Source organism: Eurytemora carolleeae, unplaced genomic scaffold, assembly GCF_000591075.1.
Source record: "Eurytemora carolleeae unplaced genomic scaffold, Eaff_2.0 scaffold254, whole genome shotgun sequence".
Taxonomy (NCBI): domain Eukaryota; kingdom Metazoa; phylum Arthropoda; class Copepoda; order Calanoida; family Temoridae; genus Eurytemora; species Eurytemora carolleeae.
In genome coordinates this window covers 201,835-219,357 of record NW_019396145.1, presented here as the reverse complement: position 1 = coordinate 219,357, position 17,523 = coordinate 201,835, and the positions used below count along the sequence as shown (strand labels likewise).

Sequence of the window (17,523 nt, the reverse complement as noted above, 5' to 3'; positions counted from 1 at the left end):
ATTACCCAAACGTCCATTGTCCGATGAACTCCAGGAGTTTACATACATTACATTCAACTTGAATTTCAACAAACTAAGTTTATCAAGAAAGGACAGATAAATCGCAAACATATTTGTTACTTACTTCCTCTGGTTTCAAAAACAGTAAACACGTGTCACAAACTCTAATTGTCTAATCCCTATATTTTTGCAAACAGATGTCATGACCTTTGATATTTTAAAATATATGTAAATTCTGAAACGCCAAATAGCAAACGTCTGAGATATCAGGTTGCAAAGATATGGGGTAGATAATTTACAGTGTTAGGCAAGTATTACGTGTTTTGCAAATAAACTGTGCACTAATTTGATTAGATGTCACAGCAACTATACTAACATTTATTTATTTATATTTAGATTAAAAGAGACGTAGAAATTTTAAAGATTCTACGCAGAACTGGAGAGTGACCAACATTAAATGCAAGATACGGAAGCTTTTAAGAATGGATAGAAAGTTTACCAAAGGGAAGATCTTTTGGTTAAAATGCAACTCACTGTTAACGTCATAGTATAAAACTCATTGAAAAGTTGTCAAGACGACATTTGATAAATTCCTCCGATGTATTCGTTATAAAGGGTTTCACTGTAGAAAAACTTTGTTTAGGAATTGAACCTAAATTCTTCTAGATAGAGTGTCAGTTGAAATTACATTAACCGACAACTTTTCACTTTTCAAATTTTCATGATCCTTTGGCTTGTGAGATATTTAAAAATCTTTTTAAATTGTCCCTGAAAGAATAACAACCATAAGAAATTTAATCTCAATTTATTTGTTGAATTTTTCATAATAATAGCTTTTATATGTTACACATGTATTTAACATGTAGTTTAATATTGTCAGTATCAAGAATTAACCAAGGGTTGGATATATCCAGTTTATACATCCTACTTTCCCAGACTATGGATAGGTTTAGAAGAAGGGGCCAGCCTGTACAATCTTCTCTATAATATAAATTATAATTGGAAAAATATAATAATAATGTCGAAATAATCAAGAATCAATTAAGTATATAAAATTAAACTATTTCGATTTCTGTCCACAAAAAATTGAAAAATTTAATTTGGCTTACACAATTAGTTTTTATGATAATTACATTTAACCTGAATATTTGCTCTAACTGCTCTTTGCTCCTGGAATCCTCCCATCTTCATCTTTTGTATCATTGCTTTCATTTTCTTCCAGTGGACAATCCTTGCATCCTCCCCGCCATTCAATCCATCTTCTTCCTTGGGTCGGAATTAATTAACAGTGAGAAGAAGTTTAGATAGTTTAGGTACTTTGCACACTACAAAGTTACATTTGTTTAAAATTAAACGACATTTGAAATAATCTGCCAATACATTTTTTGAGTAGATAATGATGATAAATTAAACTTATCGATTCCTTATATATAACCAACGTTTATGGATTCTTTTTTTTTAGCAAAATTTAAACTTTGTTAAAATTAAATTTAAAAAAGTACATAATTACAATGTGTATTTTAAGCTAAAATTATGACTGAAAGGGAGTGTTCGCGAAAAATGAAAGGGGTATAGACTTAATGCGATAAAAAAGCGCTTTTGATCGCTACTAATCTTACTTCTATCTGTTGCGTCTTTAAGGAGAAAATTGTTAAAAATGACTCACACCGAAGAACTCAGCGCCCATGCAAATTCGGAAAGATGCAACATTCAACTCGGATCGTAAACAAATCAATTTAATTCCAGACAAATCATTCAGATATTACAAACAATAGTCATCGGTTATTTTTCGACGCATTCATATAAAGTTAATATTTCATAATATTTTTGATTTTGTTTTTTAAAATTAATTTTCGCTGGCGCTGGATTTTCGAACATTCCTGGAAAATAGAAAAATGTCGTCTTCATTATCAAAAATCCTCGAAACAGGAAAAAATGTAACTCTCAGATCATGAAAAATACAAAATATTATGAAATATCAAATATTTACGAATTCGTCGAAAAATAATCAATGACTATTGTTTGTAATATCTGAATTATTTGTAGGGAATTAAATTGATTTGTTTACGATCCGAGTTGAATGTTGCATCTTTCCTAATTTGTATGAACACTACGTTCTTCGGTGTGATTTGTTTTTAGCAATTTTCTCCTTATAGACGCAACAGAAAGAAGTAAGATTAGTAGCGATCAAAAGCGCTTTTTTATCGCATTAAGCCTATACCCCCTTTAATTTTTCGCGAACACTCCCTTTAAGATAGTACAATGAGCACGAGAAATAGAAATTATTCAGTGCAAACAGACCCATTTTACTTGATTTGTGATTAAATAAAATAATTATAAAATTATTTGCTTTATAACAACATCAAATACACATACGTATTGCTATAAAGTCGTCTCTATATTTCGGAGTTTTCTGGTTATGACTGTACGAAAAAAACATCTTAAAAGGACCATGACTGGAGAACAAAGACTGTATACATTCTGTATAATCGTGTTTTAAATCTCATCCTTTTATGGAAAGCACTTTATAACTGAGTATATATATATGTCTAACCTGAATTTCATTCATGCTCTTCCTTGATATTTCTTTTAATAATTTTTCTCTGAGAATATCTAGGTTGTTGGATAGTGATAGACGCAGTTGGGTCCTAATCAAATATTCATCATATAAAAACCTTACAAACAATTCATTAAGATGAACTCCAATCGAAAGGATTGACAAGCTATGTAATTAAAGGAATTAAGTTTTTGCCACAAACTCTGATTTTTAAATCCCTATGTTGTAGACCTTAGATATTTCAAACTATGACTTCTGCTATATCAATCAATCAAAGTTTGAAATATCAAAAGTTTACATAATTTGGTTGTAGATATATAGGTATTAGAAAATTGGGATTTATTGCTGATCATTACTACAACATACTAGAAAACACTTTTTTTCTATTTAAGAAAGGTGTTGAATTCTGATAATTTTCCTCATTAATGCCTCTTTACCATTTAATTTGCTCTTCGCAATTAACTTTTTTATAAAGAAGTCACAATCAATTTTTGGATAGAATAAAAGGTTATCTCATTTTCTCCGTTATAAAACAAGGGGATAAAAGGCACTGCTGCGAGTCTTCCGAAAAATGTTAGAAAGTGACCAATTTTTTTTTTTTTATTTGTGTACATCTTCTTGACTTTCAAACCCATCCCCTCCTGGTTCCCTCTCTTGGATTAAATTTGACACATATTAGTTTTTTATTTCGTTTTGTAAAACTTATTTGTTTCCTTTTGATTTTCTGCATTTTACCTTAAATAACCAACGTTTATGATTTCTTTTTTTTTTAGCAAAATTTAAACTTTGTTAAAATTAAATTTCCAAAAAAAGTACATAATTACAATGGCGACCTTATGTATATTTGCAAGAATTCAGTCGTATTAATTAATTCATTATGTACATTTAAAAATTCATTCATTAACACCTATTTTTAATCACGCAATTATATTTAAAAATATCTTTCCAAATTTATGATTAAACCGATACTATGGAAACAATTAGAGAAACATGGATCCTAACCTTAAAGCAAACACATATGACTTTATGTAATCTACCTGTCTCGTTTAACATTTTTCTTATCCACACTGTGCATCAACTCACTAAAAAGTAATAATTATTGGATGATTCAGAATTGAGAGTATGGTTTCCAGTGTAATTCAAAATGGTTTGTGCTGCTTGGCGTATCATCTTTTTTCGCGGAAATATTCTGGCTCGTAAGCAAAGACGCAAGTTGCGAAATGAGTTTCAAACAATTTGCTAGAAATGATTAATTTAACTGGAAAAAGTTGAAAAAATTTGTTCTAATTTTTTTTATTTACATTCAGTCAGAAATCAACTTGAAGACAAATTTTTCTGCGCGCAAAACAACGCAATTCCGTGCAAACCACAAGCTTGCGAAAATTTGATATCGGTGAAACCAAATTTTTTTACGTATTTTTAAAAGAAACAAATAAAAAAAAGCCTTGGTGATTTTCTTGACAATTTTCTCAAAGAAAGCCTTATTGTATAACTAGCTGGGACACCCTGCTTTGTCTGGAGTTATCCCTATAAAAGCCAACCCACTCAACTTTATACTTTATGTATAGATGAAATTAATTGTAACTTCAAGTGAAACCCTGTTACCGTCTTATAAACGTTGACTTTTCATCAGAAGTTTATTTAGGATTTTACAGGATAATAAAATCAAGTAAAAATTTAAACTATATCTACTGGTGGATTTTAGTAAAATTAACAATTTGACATTAACTTAAATTTTACAGCTTAAGTGTTTCAATAAAATATAACGAATTACCTTGATTTTTGTCAAATATTCCAAAAAAAGGTCAAAATTATTATCTATTACGTTTTTTTGAAAACTAACCTTTCTAAATTCTCTTGAACAAATCCTTTATTTCTGAATGCAACATCCGTGAGTAGATTAAAGATGTTTGGATAAGCTTCATTCTTGTCCTTGTATTCATTATTATTCAGAACCGTGTTTCCTATTAAATTTTCCTGGTGTTGTATACCATGCTGCTGGCGGGGCTGAATAGGATGAAGATGTAAATGTTCTGAGCCCTCCTGTTTCCTTACTATCTGGTTTCCATTGAAAGCTCTTCTCCAGACACCCTTCTGCAAAACAGCATGATTCCGTTTTAGGATATTGTATGAATTTATATGACATTGTATAGTACGGAATAAAAACCATAATGTGAGTATAAAAAGTGCGCCATAAGTTTTTTTTTGATTATGCAGTAAATACACTGTTTTGCAAAAGGTAGGGTTTTGCCTTTTAGAAAACTGTACTGCATATTAATACTATACTGTACTGTACTGTACTGCATATTAATACTATACTGTTCTGTACTGCATATTAATACTATACTGTACTGTACTGCATAATAATATTATACTGTTCTGTACTGCATATTAATACTCTACTGTTCTGTACTGCATATTAATACTCTACTGTACTGTACTACATATTAATGCTATACTGTACTGTACTGCATATTAATACTCTACTGATCTGTACTGCATATTAATACTCTACTGTTCTGTACTGCATAATAATACTCTACTGTTCTGTACTACATATTAATACTATACTGTACTGTACTGCATATTAATACTCTACTGTTCTGTACTGCATATTAATACTCTACTGTACTGTACTGCATATTAATACTCTACTGTTCTGTACTGCACATTAATACTCTACTGTACTGTAATTAATACTCTACTGTACTGTACTGCATATTAATACTGTACTGTACTGTACTGCATATTACTCTACTCTCAAAGATGGACATCTGAATGGAATTAAGCTCAATTTTTTTTATTTCATTAAACAAACCTAGGACCTTTTCTTTTTCGTTTATGTTTCATAGAACTTCTTTATAAAAAGCCGTTGCCATGTATGGTAAATTTAAGAATCAAAACAATCTCTTTAATAGGGGATAGACATTTTTCTGATGTAATTTCACAGAAGCAAAATTGTATTCCAACTGACATTCATATGTTTTGATGTTAATTACTTACATTTTTGACAAAAATAAAAAATGTGAAAACAAAATCAGTAGTATAAGAGGAAATGAAAATTGTGAAAAGCTTATCAATTTGGGTCGGTACCATTGGAATCTGGTTGGATTTCCGAATTCACCGAATTGAAAAATATTGAAAGTAAATCAAGTTTGGTAAAAAACAAAACATTTTTTAGCACTTGATGAAATTTATAATGATAAAAATTTTTTTTTAACCCCGTTTAAGGCAAACATTTTTGAATTTTGCGATAAATGCATTTTATACTTAAGAATTAAAAGTAGAATACAATTTTGTTTCTGAAAAATGATTTAAGAAAAATGTTTCACCCCTATCCTTTAATATTTTTTAATATACAATTGATGATGTTGATATTGAATATTAACGATGTTGAGATGCGTGGAATATATAATTCACTCTGACTAAAATCGACAAAGTTTTAAACATGCAGCATAATTTATAAAACTTTTCAAACACTGCGATGACTAGGGATGACTTTGATAGACTAAAGATTCAAAACTCGGAGTTAAAAGAATAAAAGTTTTAATTTTACCAAAAACAAATATTACGAAACCCTATTATTTTCCACTGAGATAGGAATTCACGAATGAGCTCTAGGTGTTTGAACTCACGTCAAACAAAAGTAAATATCACGTTAGATTGAAATCTTTTATATTTTCAATAATAACTCCAATTATAGAGCTATAGAGAAGAACTTAACTGTTTATAATTTATAATATGAAACTGAATAAATTTTCCTTTCTCATACTTGTGTGTAAAATCAAAACTAAATGAAATACGACTACGAGATTACAAAGTCCTACAGAAATGTCGCATATATTAGACCTTCTCCTTCTGCCTATAGTTACCGCAGTCAACTGATTGGGGACTAGTTTTAGCTACTTATCTTATATTGTCAACTAAAATTGAACCATACCTCTTCCAATCGCTAAATTAAAATGTAAAAATTCTGCAATTTTAATTACTTTTTATTAAAATATTTAGTCAAATATATCTATCTATCTATCTATTTAAACAATTAATTCGATGAATGAAATACTGGAACTAAAAGTTGAAAATAGACGAGTTGGGATTGAAAATCGCTTTCACAGAGTTGCCCAGAATATTTTTAATGATTGTCAATATGTATTCGTCGTCGTATGTATCAAAACAATGAATACGACTTTGATTTCTACCAAGCTTTCAGACAGCATTAGATAAACAAACACATGGAAACACAGAGAAGATGCAATCAACAGTTTCTCTTTGCTTACTTGTAAACTTGTAATTTGAAAAAAGCTTGTTCAATCAAAATTTGTATATAAAAGTCGCTCAAAAGCTTGTTCAATCAAAATTTAAATAAAAAAGTCGTCTTCAATGTATTGATATAAACGCCGAGCACTGTATTTATACTTAATACCAATCATGAATATGATTCAAATAACGCAGAAAAATATTCAAACTTTTTTAACAGTTTTGTTTAGAGTTTTTAACTAGTAGTGAATTCATCTACTTATCTCTTTTCATAAATTCCCAACAATCAGATCAATTTATTTCTACAATTCCAAGATAGTCGAGATCAAAAAACAGACAGAACAATTCGTGTTTTCATCTCAATTTTTTTTCGATTGAGAATTCCTGTTTTATCAGTTTTTTTTGTCTTCAAACTAGGTTAGCACTAGGTTAACCGGAATTATTAAATTTTGAATTAAGAAACATTAAAAATGTAAACAATAATTAAATATTTACAATCGATTAAAAATACTAAGTTCGGTGTGAAGACGATAGGAACCAAAAAAAATTAATCCTTTTTTTTGCTTGATAAATAGGTGAACTTGTGTTCTTCAAGTTCCAACTAGAACTACCCTTGGATATATTTACCTGGGTTAAACTTGAAGAAGTAGTTAGTCCATGAACAAGAAAAAAGTTAAAGAAAACAATGCATGATAAACCAAGCATATTATAATTCTGAAAATATTTTAACAGCTATTATGGTAGATTTATGATTTCATCAATTGTTTAGCATATTTTTCTTCCGTTATTTCGAGCTTACAGTTTTTTCTCCTCAAAGAATCTGTGGAGGCATTTTTTAGGGGCCAGCCATTTATGAAGTTGCATGTCTAATTACCAACGATACCCTTTAAACCGGATAAATTGAGATTAACAATGAGGACGGTATTGTCGTGTTTTTTACTGAAAAGTGTCTCTGCTGCATAATTCGGCACCACTCGTTTACAGCAAATAACAGGGTGCCTAGGTGGGGATAGTTTACAGCAAATAACAGGGTGCCTAGGTGGGGATAGTTTACAGCAAATAACAGGGTGCCTAGGTGGGAATAGTTTACAGCAAATAACAGGGTGCCTAGGTGGGGATAGTTTACAGCAGCAAATAACAGGGTGCCTAGGTGGGGATAGTTTACCGCAAATAACAGGGTGCCTAGGTGGGGATAGTTTACAGCAAATAACAGGGTGCCTAGGTGGGGATAGTTTACAGCAAATAACAGGGTGCCTAGGTGGGGACAGTTTACAGCAAATAACAGGGTGCCTATGTGGGGATCGTTTAAAAAAATTTACTGTCATTTTAACAAATGAATATCAGAATAACGTGAAAATTATTTAATAGCTTGATTTAGTCATAACCTAAATCACAAATTCAGTTTTATGTCAAAAACGCGTTAACAGATTCTGTAAATTTATGTGTCACAAAGGAGTCCAATTGGGTGAATTCCCTTCTCTATTTTCCCCGCACAAATTGGGACCAAACTTTATAGGGGACTGGACAGGCTCGAATGGTCCAAATGATCAGTTTCTTTATATAAAACTGATATCTTTGTGATCCTTTCAAATTCACCAACTGGTTTTCCATTGATGTAAAGCAATTAAAGACATGCTGAAAAAGCTAAATATCAAAACTTAGTTTCCATTTTCAGTTTGATTTATAGTTGTGAGCAATATATAACAATTTGATTTATTTCTGTATTGTAGTATATAATAAAAACTTTTGTTTTTTTTACACTGATTACATATTATTTCATTTATATTTGTAAACTTATTGATAAAGTGAGTCAATTTTTTTATGATATTTTTAGAATAAATCTGCTGGAAAAAAACACAAAATTACGTAGTTTACAGTTGGTGTAAAACTTTTGATTGAGATATGCTTCACTTTTTACTACAAAGCACATCAAACATATTAAAAATAAAAAGAGATTTCAAATTTCCTGCATTAACATCAAAAATATTAGTCACAGAAACGTAGTTTTTATTCTTGTTCTAATTTCTTAGAGTCAAAATTTCCCCACACCAGGCAACGGAAGCTTTTCAGGCTTCAAGAGTTCAAATTAATACGCTTAAAAAGAGTCAAGTAACTCTAATTAAAGAGCTACATGCCCTCATCACAACTGTACGATTTGAACCTTTACTTGAGAAACAACTCAAACAATGAGGAAGATATAATCGATTGTATATCTTTCAATTATCCTTCTTGACTCTGATGCATATTTTTGTGGAGACTCCTAGAATGCAAAGAATCTTGAATGCATAAAAAAGGATCGAAAACCATATTTAACTCTGAACATGGTCCTCTTGTCAAATATAATCTTATTCGTGTTAAAATAAATTACTATAACAAACTGTAATACAAATTGTAAGAATAAAATACAAGCAGTGTTTATCCACCTAATCATGGCATGTTACACAGTTTGTAAGAATAAAATACAAGCAGTGTTTATCCACCTAACTATGGCATGTTACACAGTTTGTAAAAGATTAAATCCCCTTAATGGAGCGTAATTCACTGTTACACTCTAAGCTATATTTCAAATTATTAAACCCTTTTAGAATCTGTATTGTCTAATAGTCTAAAAAGTATGTATAATTGTACAGTCGTCTCTGAAGTATAGCTTCGTTCAAGCTTTTTGATTTTTTCTTTATCACATTTTTAAATTATATTCTCAATAAAGGAATTGAGCTTTTGCCACAAACTCAAATCTTCTGATCCCAATATCTTTGCAACCTGATGGTGCAAACCTTTGATATTTCAAATTTCGATTATTATATCTATAAGTATTAATAGTTTGAAATATCTAAGGTCTATGGCATTGGATTACAAAGATGTAGAGATTGGAAAATCAGAGTTTGTGGCAAAAGCTCAACTCCTTTGCCTTTATTACAAATAAATTGCCAAGAAAAAAACACTGAAAGAAAAATGAAAAACGATTAGTTAAATTTCTTCTGCAAAAGTTTTGCCTAGATAAAAAAAACAAGTATTTGGATTATTTTGTTCTTTATTTTTAGAAATTATTACATTTTTGATTCGCAAACGTACACAAAGAAATGAATAAAAAACAAGTATTTGGATTATTTTGTTCTTTATTTTTAGAAATTATTACATTTTTGATTCGCAAACGTACACAAAGAAATGAATAAAAAACAAGTATTTGGATTATTTTGTTCTTTATTTTTAAAAATTATTAGATTTTTGATTCGCAAACATACAAAAAGAAATGAATAAAAAACGATGCCCTGAAATTCTCTAAAATAGGTAATTTATCTGGTCCTGAATATACCGTACTTCTAAAGCAAACTAGCAAAAAACATGAATTGCAAGAATTAATTTTCGGAATTCTTCGCAGTCATTGAATCAAATAACTTGAACGAATAACAAGAGCTCAAATCAATAAAAAAAAGTCAAAAAGCAAAAACAAACCGATTTTAGTCTTAGTGCAAATAGTCTGTGTAGACCAGAAAGTCATTCCTGACCGATTGCAAAATAACATGCAAAAAAATATCTAAAATATTTTTCAACCCAAGAGAACAATCCCTTTTGGTGGAAACAATGTTTTGTTTGCTCCTTTGTTCTCTAGAATGTATTGAATATATACAACACTGCTTCCATTAGGCTAAAAATAAAGAAATCGAAGTAGTTTAAGTGCACACTTTATATTTATAAATAAAAACATCTAGTTGACAAGGGGTTCATGAAGGCCGGCAGTCAAACATGCAAACTAAAGGACGACATCAAACTCGTCTTTGATTTATGGTGCTTTATGATTATACCAATAAACTCAAACTCCAATCATCTGCAAAAAAATTTACATCACTATATCGACGAAGAACTTAAACCTTGAAAATACAATGTGATATTTGGAGAATATTTCTAGGACTGAGGCAAAAAGAGCGTCAGTTCCGGAAAAAGAGCGTCAGTTCCGGAAAAAGAGCGTCAGTTCCGGAAAATTAAATCCAACAATAGTCTGATTGTGTATTGCATTGTAGTGCAAAATGATAACCAGTTGTCACATTTATACACTTTGTAATGTCAAAAATTGCTATTTTTTGTTAAATTGAGATTTTTAAAAAATAAATTCTAATCCGTAATTCACAAAAATAATTTCCAAGAATCATAACTAAACCCGTTTACAATGTTGTTTTTCGATTTATCAAATGTATTTTGGAAATTGATTTAATTTCCAGCATCTATTTTAGAGGAAAAGTAACGCATTTTGGAAGCCAGAGATGGAATTTAAAGAATTTGAGCCGCGGTTTAAATCCACCAAAACCCGGTTTAAATTAAGCGCCGGTTTAAATCTTGAAACATTTGATACAATTTTAAGTGGAACCAACCATATTTAAACCGCGGCTTAAATTTAAACAGCCGCTCAAATTCGGCCACAGGTTTGTTAAAAAACTTGTTATATTCTTATTACTCATTTTTATCTTTTCTAACTAAATACAAGTAAACTTAGCTTGAGGCTTTCTGGAATATATTAAAACGTTTAAAAGAGGTGAACGATAACTTTAAAAGAGGTGAACGATAACTTTAAAAGAGGTGAACGATAACTTTAAAAGAGGTGAACGATAACTTTAAAAGAGCACATTATGCTTGAAAGTGCAAGAAATTAATTAACGTTGTTAACCTGGAGCTGAAGAGTTAAAGTTTGAGCAATTAAACAAAGGAATAATGACTGGTTATTAAAATTAATTCATGAACCCAATAAAGCATATCGTTAGAAATCTGGAGAATTATAGACTTTGGTTGAAATTATGGTTTCTTAGTTTAAAGGGAACACATTACATATACGGGGTCTCCCAATAAACATGACCATGAGAGGGCCAACAGCAAGTGACACGAATCCTAGAATTGTGACTGTCCCAGGGAATAGGAATGAAGGGAAAGGAAATGGCCCTGGTCTGGCATAAGAAAGCCAGTCGCACTGCTTTTCAGACAAGTTCGGTAAACCTTACACACTCTCTTTTGGTGCAGACACACAACATGACCACAGTCAAGGAAATTGCAAAACAATGTTGTCAATTATAATTAAGCTTGAATAAAGACTAGTTTATGGTAAACTTTATCAAATTATATTCTTTGCATGAAAATTTGGCTTATAGTGTTGACTTGAATATATATAAATAATATATTCATGTATATTAAACTTATATTTCTAAGTAAAATTAACAAAAAACAAATGTACTCTCCAGGCTGTACAAATACCAAGATTCGTATGTACTGTATATACCTACAGTACACACCTTCGGTTCGGTAAACTTTACACACACTCTTTTGGTACAGACACACCCCCATGACGTTTCCGCCCCCTGGACTGTCCTGGCTTTCGGGTCTCTGCGATAGAGAAAAGTAAACCCACTTGGTGTTGAGTTTCTGCCAAAGATCTTGGAACTGTCCAGGCTTTTAGGTTTTTGAGATTATGAAAAATAAACCTCCATGGTGTTGAGCCTCTTTTTTTCGGGGCAAACCTGGACCTGGCCAAGCGTTTTGGATTTCTGCCAAAGATCCCGGGACTGTCCATGCTTTTAAGTCTTTGAGATTAAGAAAAATAAAACATTCATGGTGTCGAGACTCTTGGAGTTGGACTATGAAACAGTTCCAAAGATTCAAATACAAGGGCCGGGATGTCCCGTTCTGTTGGGTCTTAGAGATAGAAAATCTCAATGGCATTGTGTGTACAGGGCTCTGTGTTTTTGGGACAGTCTTAAAATCCCCGGGGCTTTCCCAAGCTTCTTGGTGTCTGTCAAAGCCCCAGAAATTCCTGAACTTGCCCGGGCCTTTTGGGTCTCTTCTATAATGAAATGTCCAAGTTTTCTGGATTCTGAGTTTTGACCCAGGCTTTTTAGTTTTTGCCAAAACCCCAGTATGTCCAGAAACAGTCACAATTTTAAAGATTTTGTACTTGCTATCAAGAAATCGACGACCAATAGTTTTTTAACCTGAATGGGTGGAAATTATTTTTCCGCTCATTCTTGTTGTGCGTTTTTTAGAATTCCTAATATAAAGATTAAGATTACAGACGTGACCCTGATATCTTGATATAAAATGAAAGTGGAAAGTGGAGTTGATATAAATTTGAAAGAATAGAGTCTGTTAAGATTTTATCTTTATCGAGTTAAGGAAAATTTAACATTCATTAAGATTTGTTTAAGTTTCGATAGGTCCAACACATCGTTAGGATTTCTTCTAATAGCTTAGCGTAAATTAATTTGCTGAAAGAACAAAATAATATTGGGGGACAATTTTCACGCTGAAGATTAATAATTTCAACAACTCCGTATATGTATGCATGCGAGCAATTCTAGTTTGAGCAATTTTTACCACTTTCAAAACCTATTTATCGCAATTTTCAAAACTCTACGCAACAAAGAGGGTCGGTTACCAATAAACTGGAACAAATAGTAATTTACTTATAATATAACAACGCTGTATTATTTCTAACCTAGGTTTCTGTAGAGAGAAAACTCTAACAGCTCTCAATTGACACCAACATTTTCTGTGGAGAGAAAACACTAACAGCTCTCAATTGACACCAACATTTTCTGTCGAGAGAAAACACTAACAGCTCTCAATTGACACCAACATTTTCTGTTTGTGCTGTCCAGTATACGGAGATAATTAAACAAATGTTTTTATTCTGTACTTTTGGGGTCCATGAAGGCTTGTCAGAAACATGGGATAGAAATAAAATTTGCAACGATAACAATTTCATTTTAAAAAAGATAAACGTAGGAGTACTCATTTATGTTACGTCAATAGAAATGAAAAACAACTTAACGGAAAACAAATACGATCATCCTATTGTTAGTGATTGATTGCTAGGACCTGTTAACCCTGTACAAGGTGAGGGTAAACTGTGGGTTCTCCATATTCCAACCTGAGAGAACGGAGGTTTACTCGGAGCTGAAACAACACGGGTGGATTCAGTACATCAGGATTAGGTGGATTTTACATATTTGGCGGCAACATAAACTCATTCTAGATCTACAGAACACCATTAATTCAACTTATTTAATTTTAACACAATGGAATTGCAAACTCAAATTTGATGATCTCTTTATCTATGGAACATGATGATTGATGGTGTAAACCTTTGATATTTCAAACTTAGACAATTTATCCACGATCTATACAGACTATTTACCTACAGATCAGGTAGATATAGATGCAGAGTTGACCCGTCCGGGTGTCATATCAACTGGACTAACGTTCAAAAGGACCATATTTGTTCAACTAAACTAATTTTAAGATTTTTAAAAAAAATTTCCTCATAATAAGTATAGGGTGTCTTAAAAAACGGGGAATAAGATTTTCAAGATTGAGATCATTTTTAAACCAACGTACTTAATTTCCGATTCAATGAGCTCAATTTTAGGCTTGTAGCTCTAAAAATGACAATTTTAAAGGCTCCTAAAATTTCCATCTGGAGTGAGTAAATTTGGAAAAAATTCTCCGTTTGCACATAATTGGGTCTATAATGTTTGTAAATCGGATTTTCAAGATTACGACAATTTTTAATATCTACGTACAATTTCCGAGTCAATGAGCCCAACTTTTGGCTTGTAGATCTAAAATTAAAAATTTTACTGTAAAAAACTAACCTAACATTGACTGTAAAATTGTGCAAACGGAGATTATCTTTTACTTTTTACTTAACAGCGCTCCAGTTGAAAACTTTAGGAGCCTATAAAATGTTTATTTTTTAAATCTAAAAATGGACTTTTTAAATCTGAAATTGCACGTAAATTTTTAAAATGGCCTCAATCTTGAAAATTCGATTACAAATGAGTCTGTAGAGTGTAGACCCTAATTCCCCGTTTATTGAGACCAGGCGCGGATCCAGGGGGGGGGGGTAAAGGGGCCGACGGTCAAGAGTATCTTTTGACCCCCCCTCCTTTGCTGGAGACTAACCTAAAAGTTTACTGAAACTTGTTTTCCAGCAGATACTTTAATATGCTTTAACAAAAAGCATGAACAATGAGAGATTTAATAATCCCTATAATAAACATTCATTGAGACATCTTAGAAACCGTAAAACTCGCAAAAGTGTTTAAAGCTTTTATAGACAAAAATTGAATTAAATATATTCAATAGGTTCAGGGTTTATTTATCTTCATTGTTTAACAACAAAAATATTATAAAAATGCATAACAAAGTTGACAGGCTTTCTTTATTCTGGAAGATTAGATCTTATATCTTTATACAACTTTGCAAACTTTACTTTTATTCCTCATGTTTAGTAGTTTACATATATAAATAATCTATTTTTAAAAAATTTTAATATGGATGAGCAATAACCAGATTCAATTTACATGAACTTTTTATGTTTTTAGACTTTTAAAAGGTATTACGACAATATGAGAAGGTTCCAACAGTTTAGAACTTTATTCTGTAGAAGTTTACCAAACATGCAAATCTGTTACCCTCGAAGAAAAAATAAGGCAAAAATAATAGTTTTTGGGTTTTTAAAACGATCGTTTTCAGTTCATTTTTGCCTTATGTTTTCACCTAGGATAACAAATTTGCATGTTTGATAATAGAAAACTTCTACAGAAGACAATTTCAAATCGTTGAACCCGTAAACCTTTAAAAGTCCATAAGTATTAAAAGTTTTTGTAAAACGAATTTATCAATTGCCCATCGCTATATTTAAACCTACAGGGTTAACCACAAAGAATAGGAGTTAAGAACAGATTAAACTCTACAATCTTGAAATTGCATCCTTTGGGGTAACTTGTAACTTAATTAGTCACATGAAATAACACCCACAACCTTTTGTAGTTAATATCTCAATCACAATATGTAAAATTGTAATAAGAAATTATGTAATGCCAATGGAAATGGAAATATTTTTTATAGAGTAATATATCTTAGTGAAATATTTTTACATACTACAAGAGTAATTTTCTGTTTTGATCACTTAAAATACTCACTTTTAATGTTTTTTTTAAATTTGAGACGCCCCCCTACACCCCCCCCTTGCTCACTACGTTTCGCTCGGTACTATACCCTATATTATTCAGACTTTGACCCCCATTTTTAAAAAGCTGAATCCGCCCCTGATTGAGACACCCTGTATTTTTACACAAAAGAATATTATCTTAATCTTAAAATTTGAAGGTTAGGTTAAAACAATTTCTGTGCCGAGTGCTGCGACTCAGTAGTTATTTAACATAGTATGTAATCTTCAGATGTTACAACATTATTTAACATGAATTGTATTACGTAGTAGATTTAAACTCGGTAATAAAATTTGGTTCCGAGTTTCGATGAAATTTTGTTTTTGCGTGGAATTATACGTTCTTAAACTTCGATAAATTAGAGCTGCAATGCGACCACCGTAAAAATAATTAAATGTTTACTTGGTGAAAAAGTACCCATTCCCCCCCTCCTCATTTTTACTTTCTATTGAGCCAGGTCTTGTTTTAAATTTAAAAATTAGTTCATTTGAAAATAGTCCATTTTTAATCTGTTCATATGTACTAAAAACTGGTTTATGAACAGCTGACTTTATTCCTTAACTGAACATTAGCTCAATCGGCTATTAGTCCAATCGATATAGCATCCGCGTGTCTGACAAATTCATACGTGCCGCAATGTGCATGTAAAATAGCAAAATGAGCTTAAAAAACTAGCTCGCTATATAGTCTATTCCCTCATCAATTATTTAGAAACCCCCTCTTATAAACCTTATCACCAGCCAACCCATATCCTAATGGGATAACCCGCCGTTGGATGAGTTGGCACTACAGTTTGAAAACTGCTTAAAGGGACTGTAAGCGTAATTTCAAATGCAAAGATGGCAATGACCGATTTACAATGGTAGCCTTTAAGCTTTGTCTGATCAAGTATGAATTGTATATCCATATTTTTGCTTCTTTAAACTGTTTATTTGATTTGTGGTTTCTCTGCTAAAATGGCTGGCGCATTCCTTGCTGATTAGAAGCAATTTAGAAATTATCAGAAATAAATTCTTTCTGAATAGAACTACAGTATCTTCTACATTGTTGATCAGATCAAGGTTTCCAAGGCATTGTTTTAAATCGGGCCTTGCCATCTTTGCATGGAAAGTCGCTTGAAATTAAAATTAAATGTTATATATTTCTGCTAAAATTTTACTTAATTCTTATGAAAACAATTGAATCAAAAATAAAAAGAGTTCCCCTAATAAATAATGTACAATGAACTATCGTTGTAGTTCAGTTGAAACGATTTATTTCTAATGTAGATGAATTTATAGTCAAAATTACGATTACAAGTTAAAAGCTATTAAAAGATGACAATTTAAAATACAAAAGTGTATCTTGGTTACAATATTGCACTTTTATTATGAAGATAAACATTAAAATAATAAAAAGTAAATGAATACAGATTTTAAAATGTAAATCGATGATTAACTTTTTGTTATTTAAATAAATAATTGAAACGATGTAATAAATATGATAAAACTTAATTATATGTATATATTAAGGTGTCAGACAGGTTTACCAAGTGTAAAAACTTGTGCCAGGTAACTTATTCATTTCTACGTATTTCCAGATTTCTGTAAAATAATGTATAACCGTTTTTTTCCGCCAAAGAATACCGATTTCTTATATCTTTATTGTTTTCACGAAAGACTCGTACGTTTCAATTGGCAGCAGTCGCAACACAAGAGCAATCTCTAATCGGAGCAG

General features: G+C 31.2%; 1 protein-coding gene across 1 annotated transcript; it reads right to left on the bottom strand.

Moving 5' to 3' along the window:
* Positions 1 to 788: 788 nt before the first annotated feature.
* LOC111696301 (uncharacterized) lies at positions 789 to 16,988 on the bottom strand. The gene is made up of 8 exons (XM_023465871.1): positions 16,984 to 16,988; positions 14,224 to 14,230; positions 7,442 to 7,530; positions 4,401 to 4,651; positions 3,595 to 3,639; positions 2,555 to 2,648; positions 1,141 to 1,266; positions 789 to 981 (listed from the first exon to the last, which is right to left on the bottom strand). Exons 3-8 carry the CDS (start codon positions 7,517 to 7,519, stop codon positions 925 to 927), a joined length of 651 nt encoding a protein of 216 aa, XP_023321639.1. The 5' UTR covers positions 7,520 to 7,530; positions 14,224 to 14,230; positions 16,984 to 16,988; the 3' UTR covers positions 789 to 924.
* Positions 16,989 to 17,523: the final 535 nt, after the last annotated feature.

Coding starts and splice junctions, on each gene's coding strand:
- LOC111696301 (XM_023465871.1), bottom strand. CDS start 7,519: ATGCTTGGTTTATCATGCATTGTTTTCTTTAACTTTTTTCTTGTTCAT. Junction 1,267..2,554: donor AGAGCATGAATGAAATTCAG/GTTAGACATATA, acceptor TTCCGACCCAAG/GAAGAAGATGGATTGAATGG. Junction 982..1,140: donor CAGTTAGAGCAAATATTCAG/GTTAAATGTAAT, acceptor TTTATATTATAG/AGAAGATTGTACAGGCTGGC.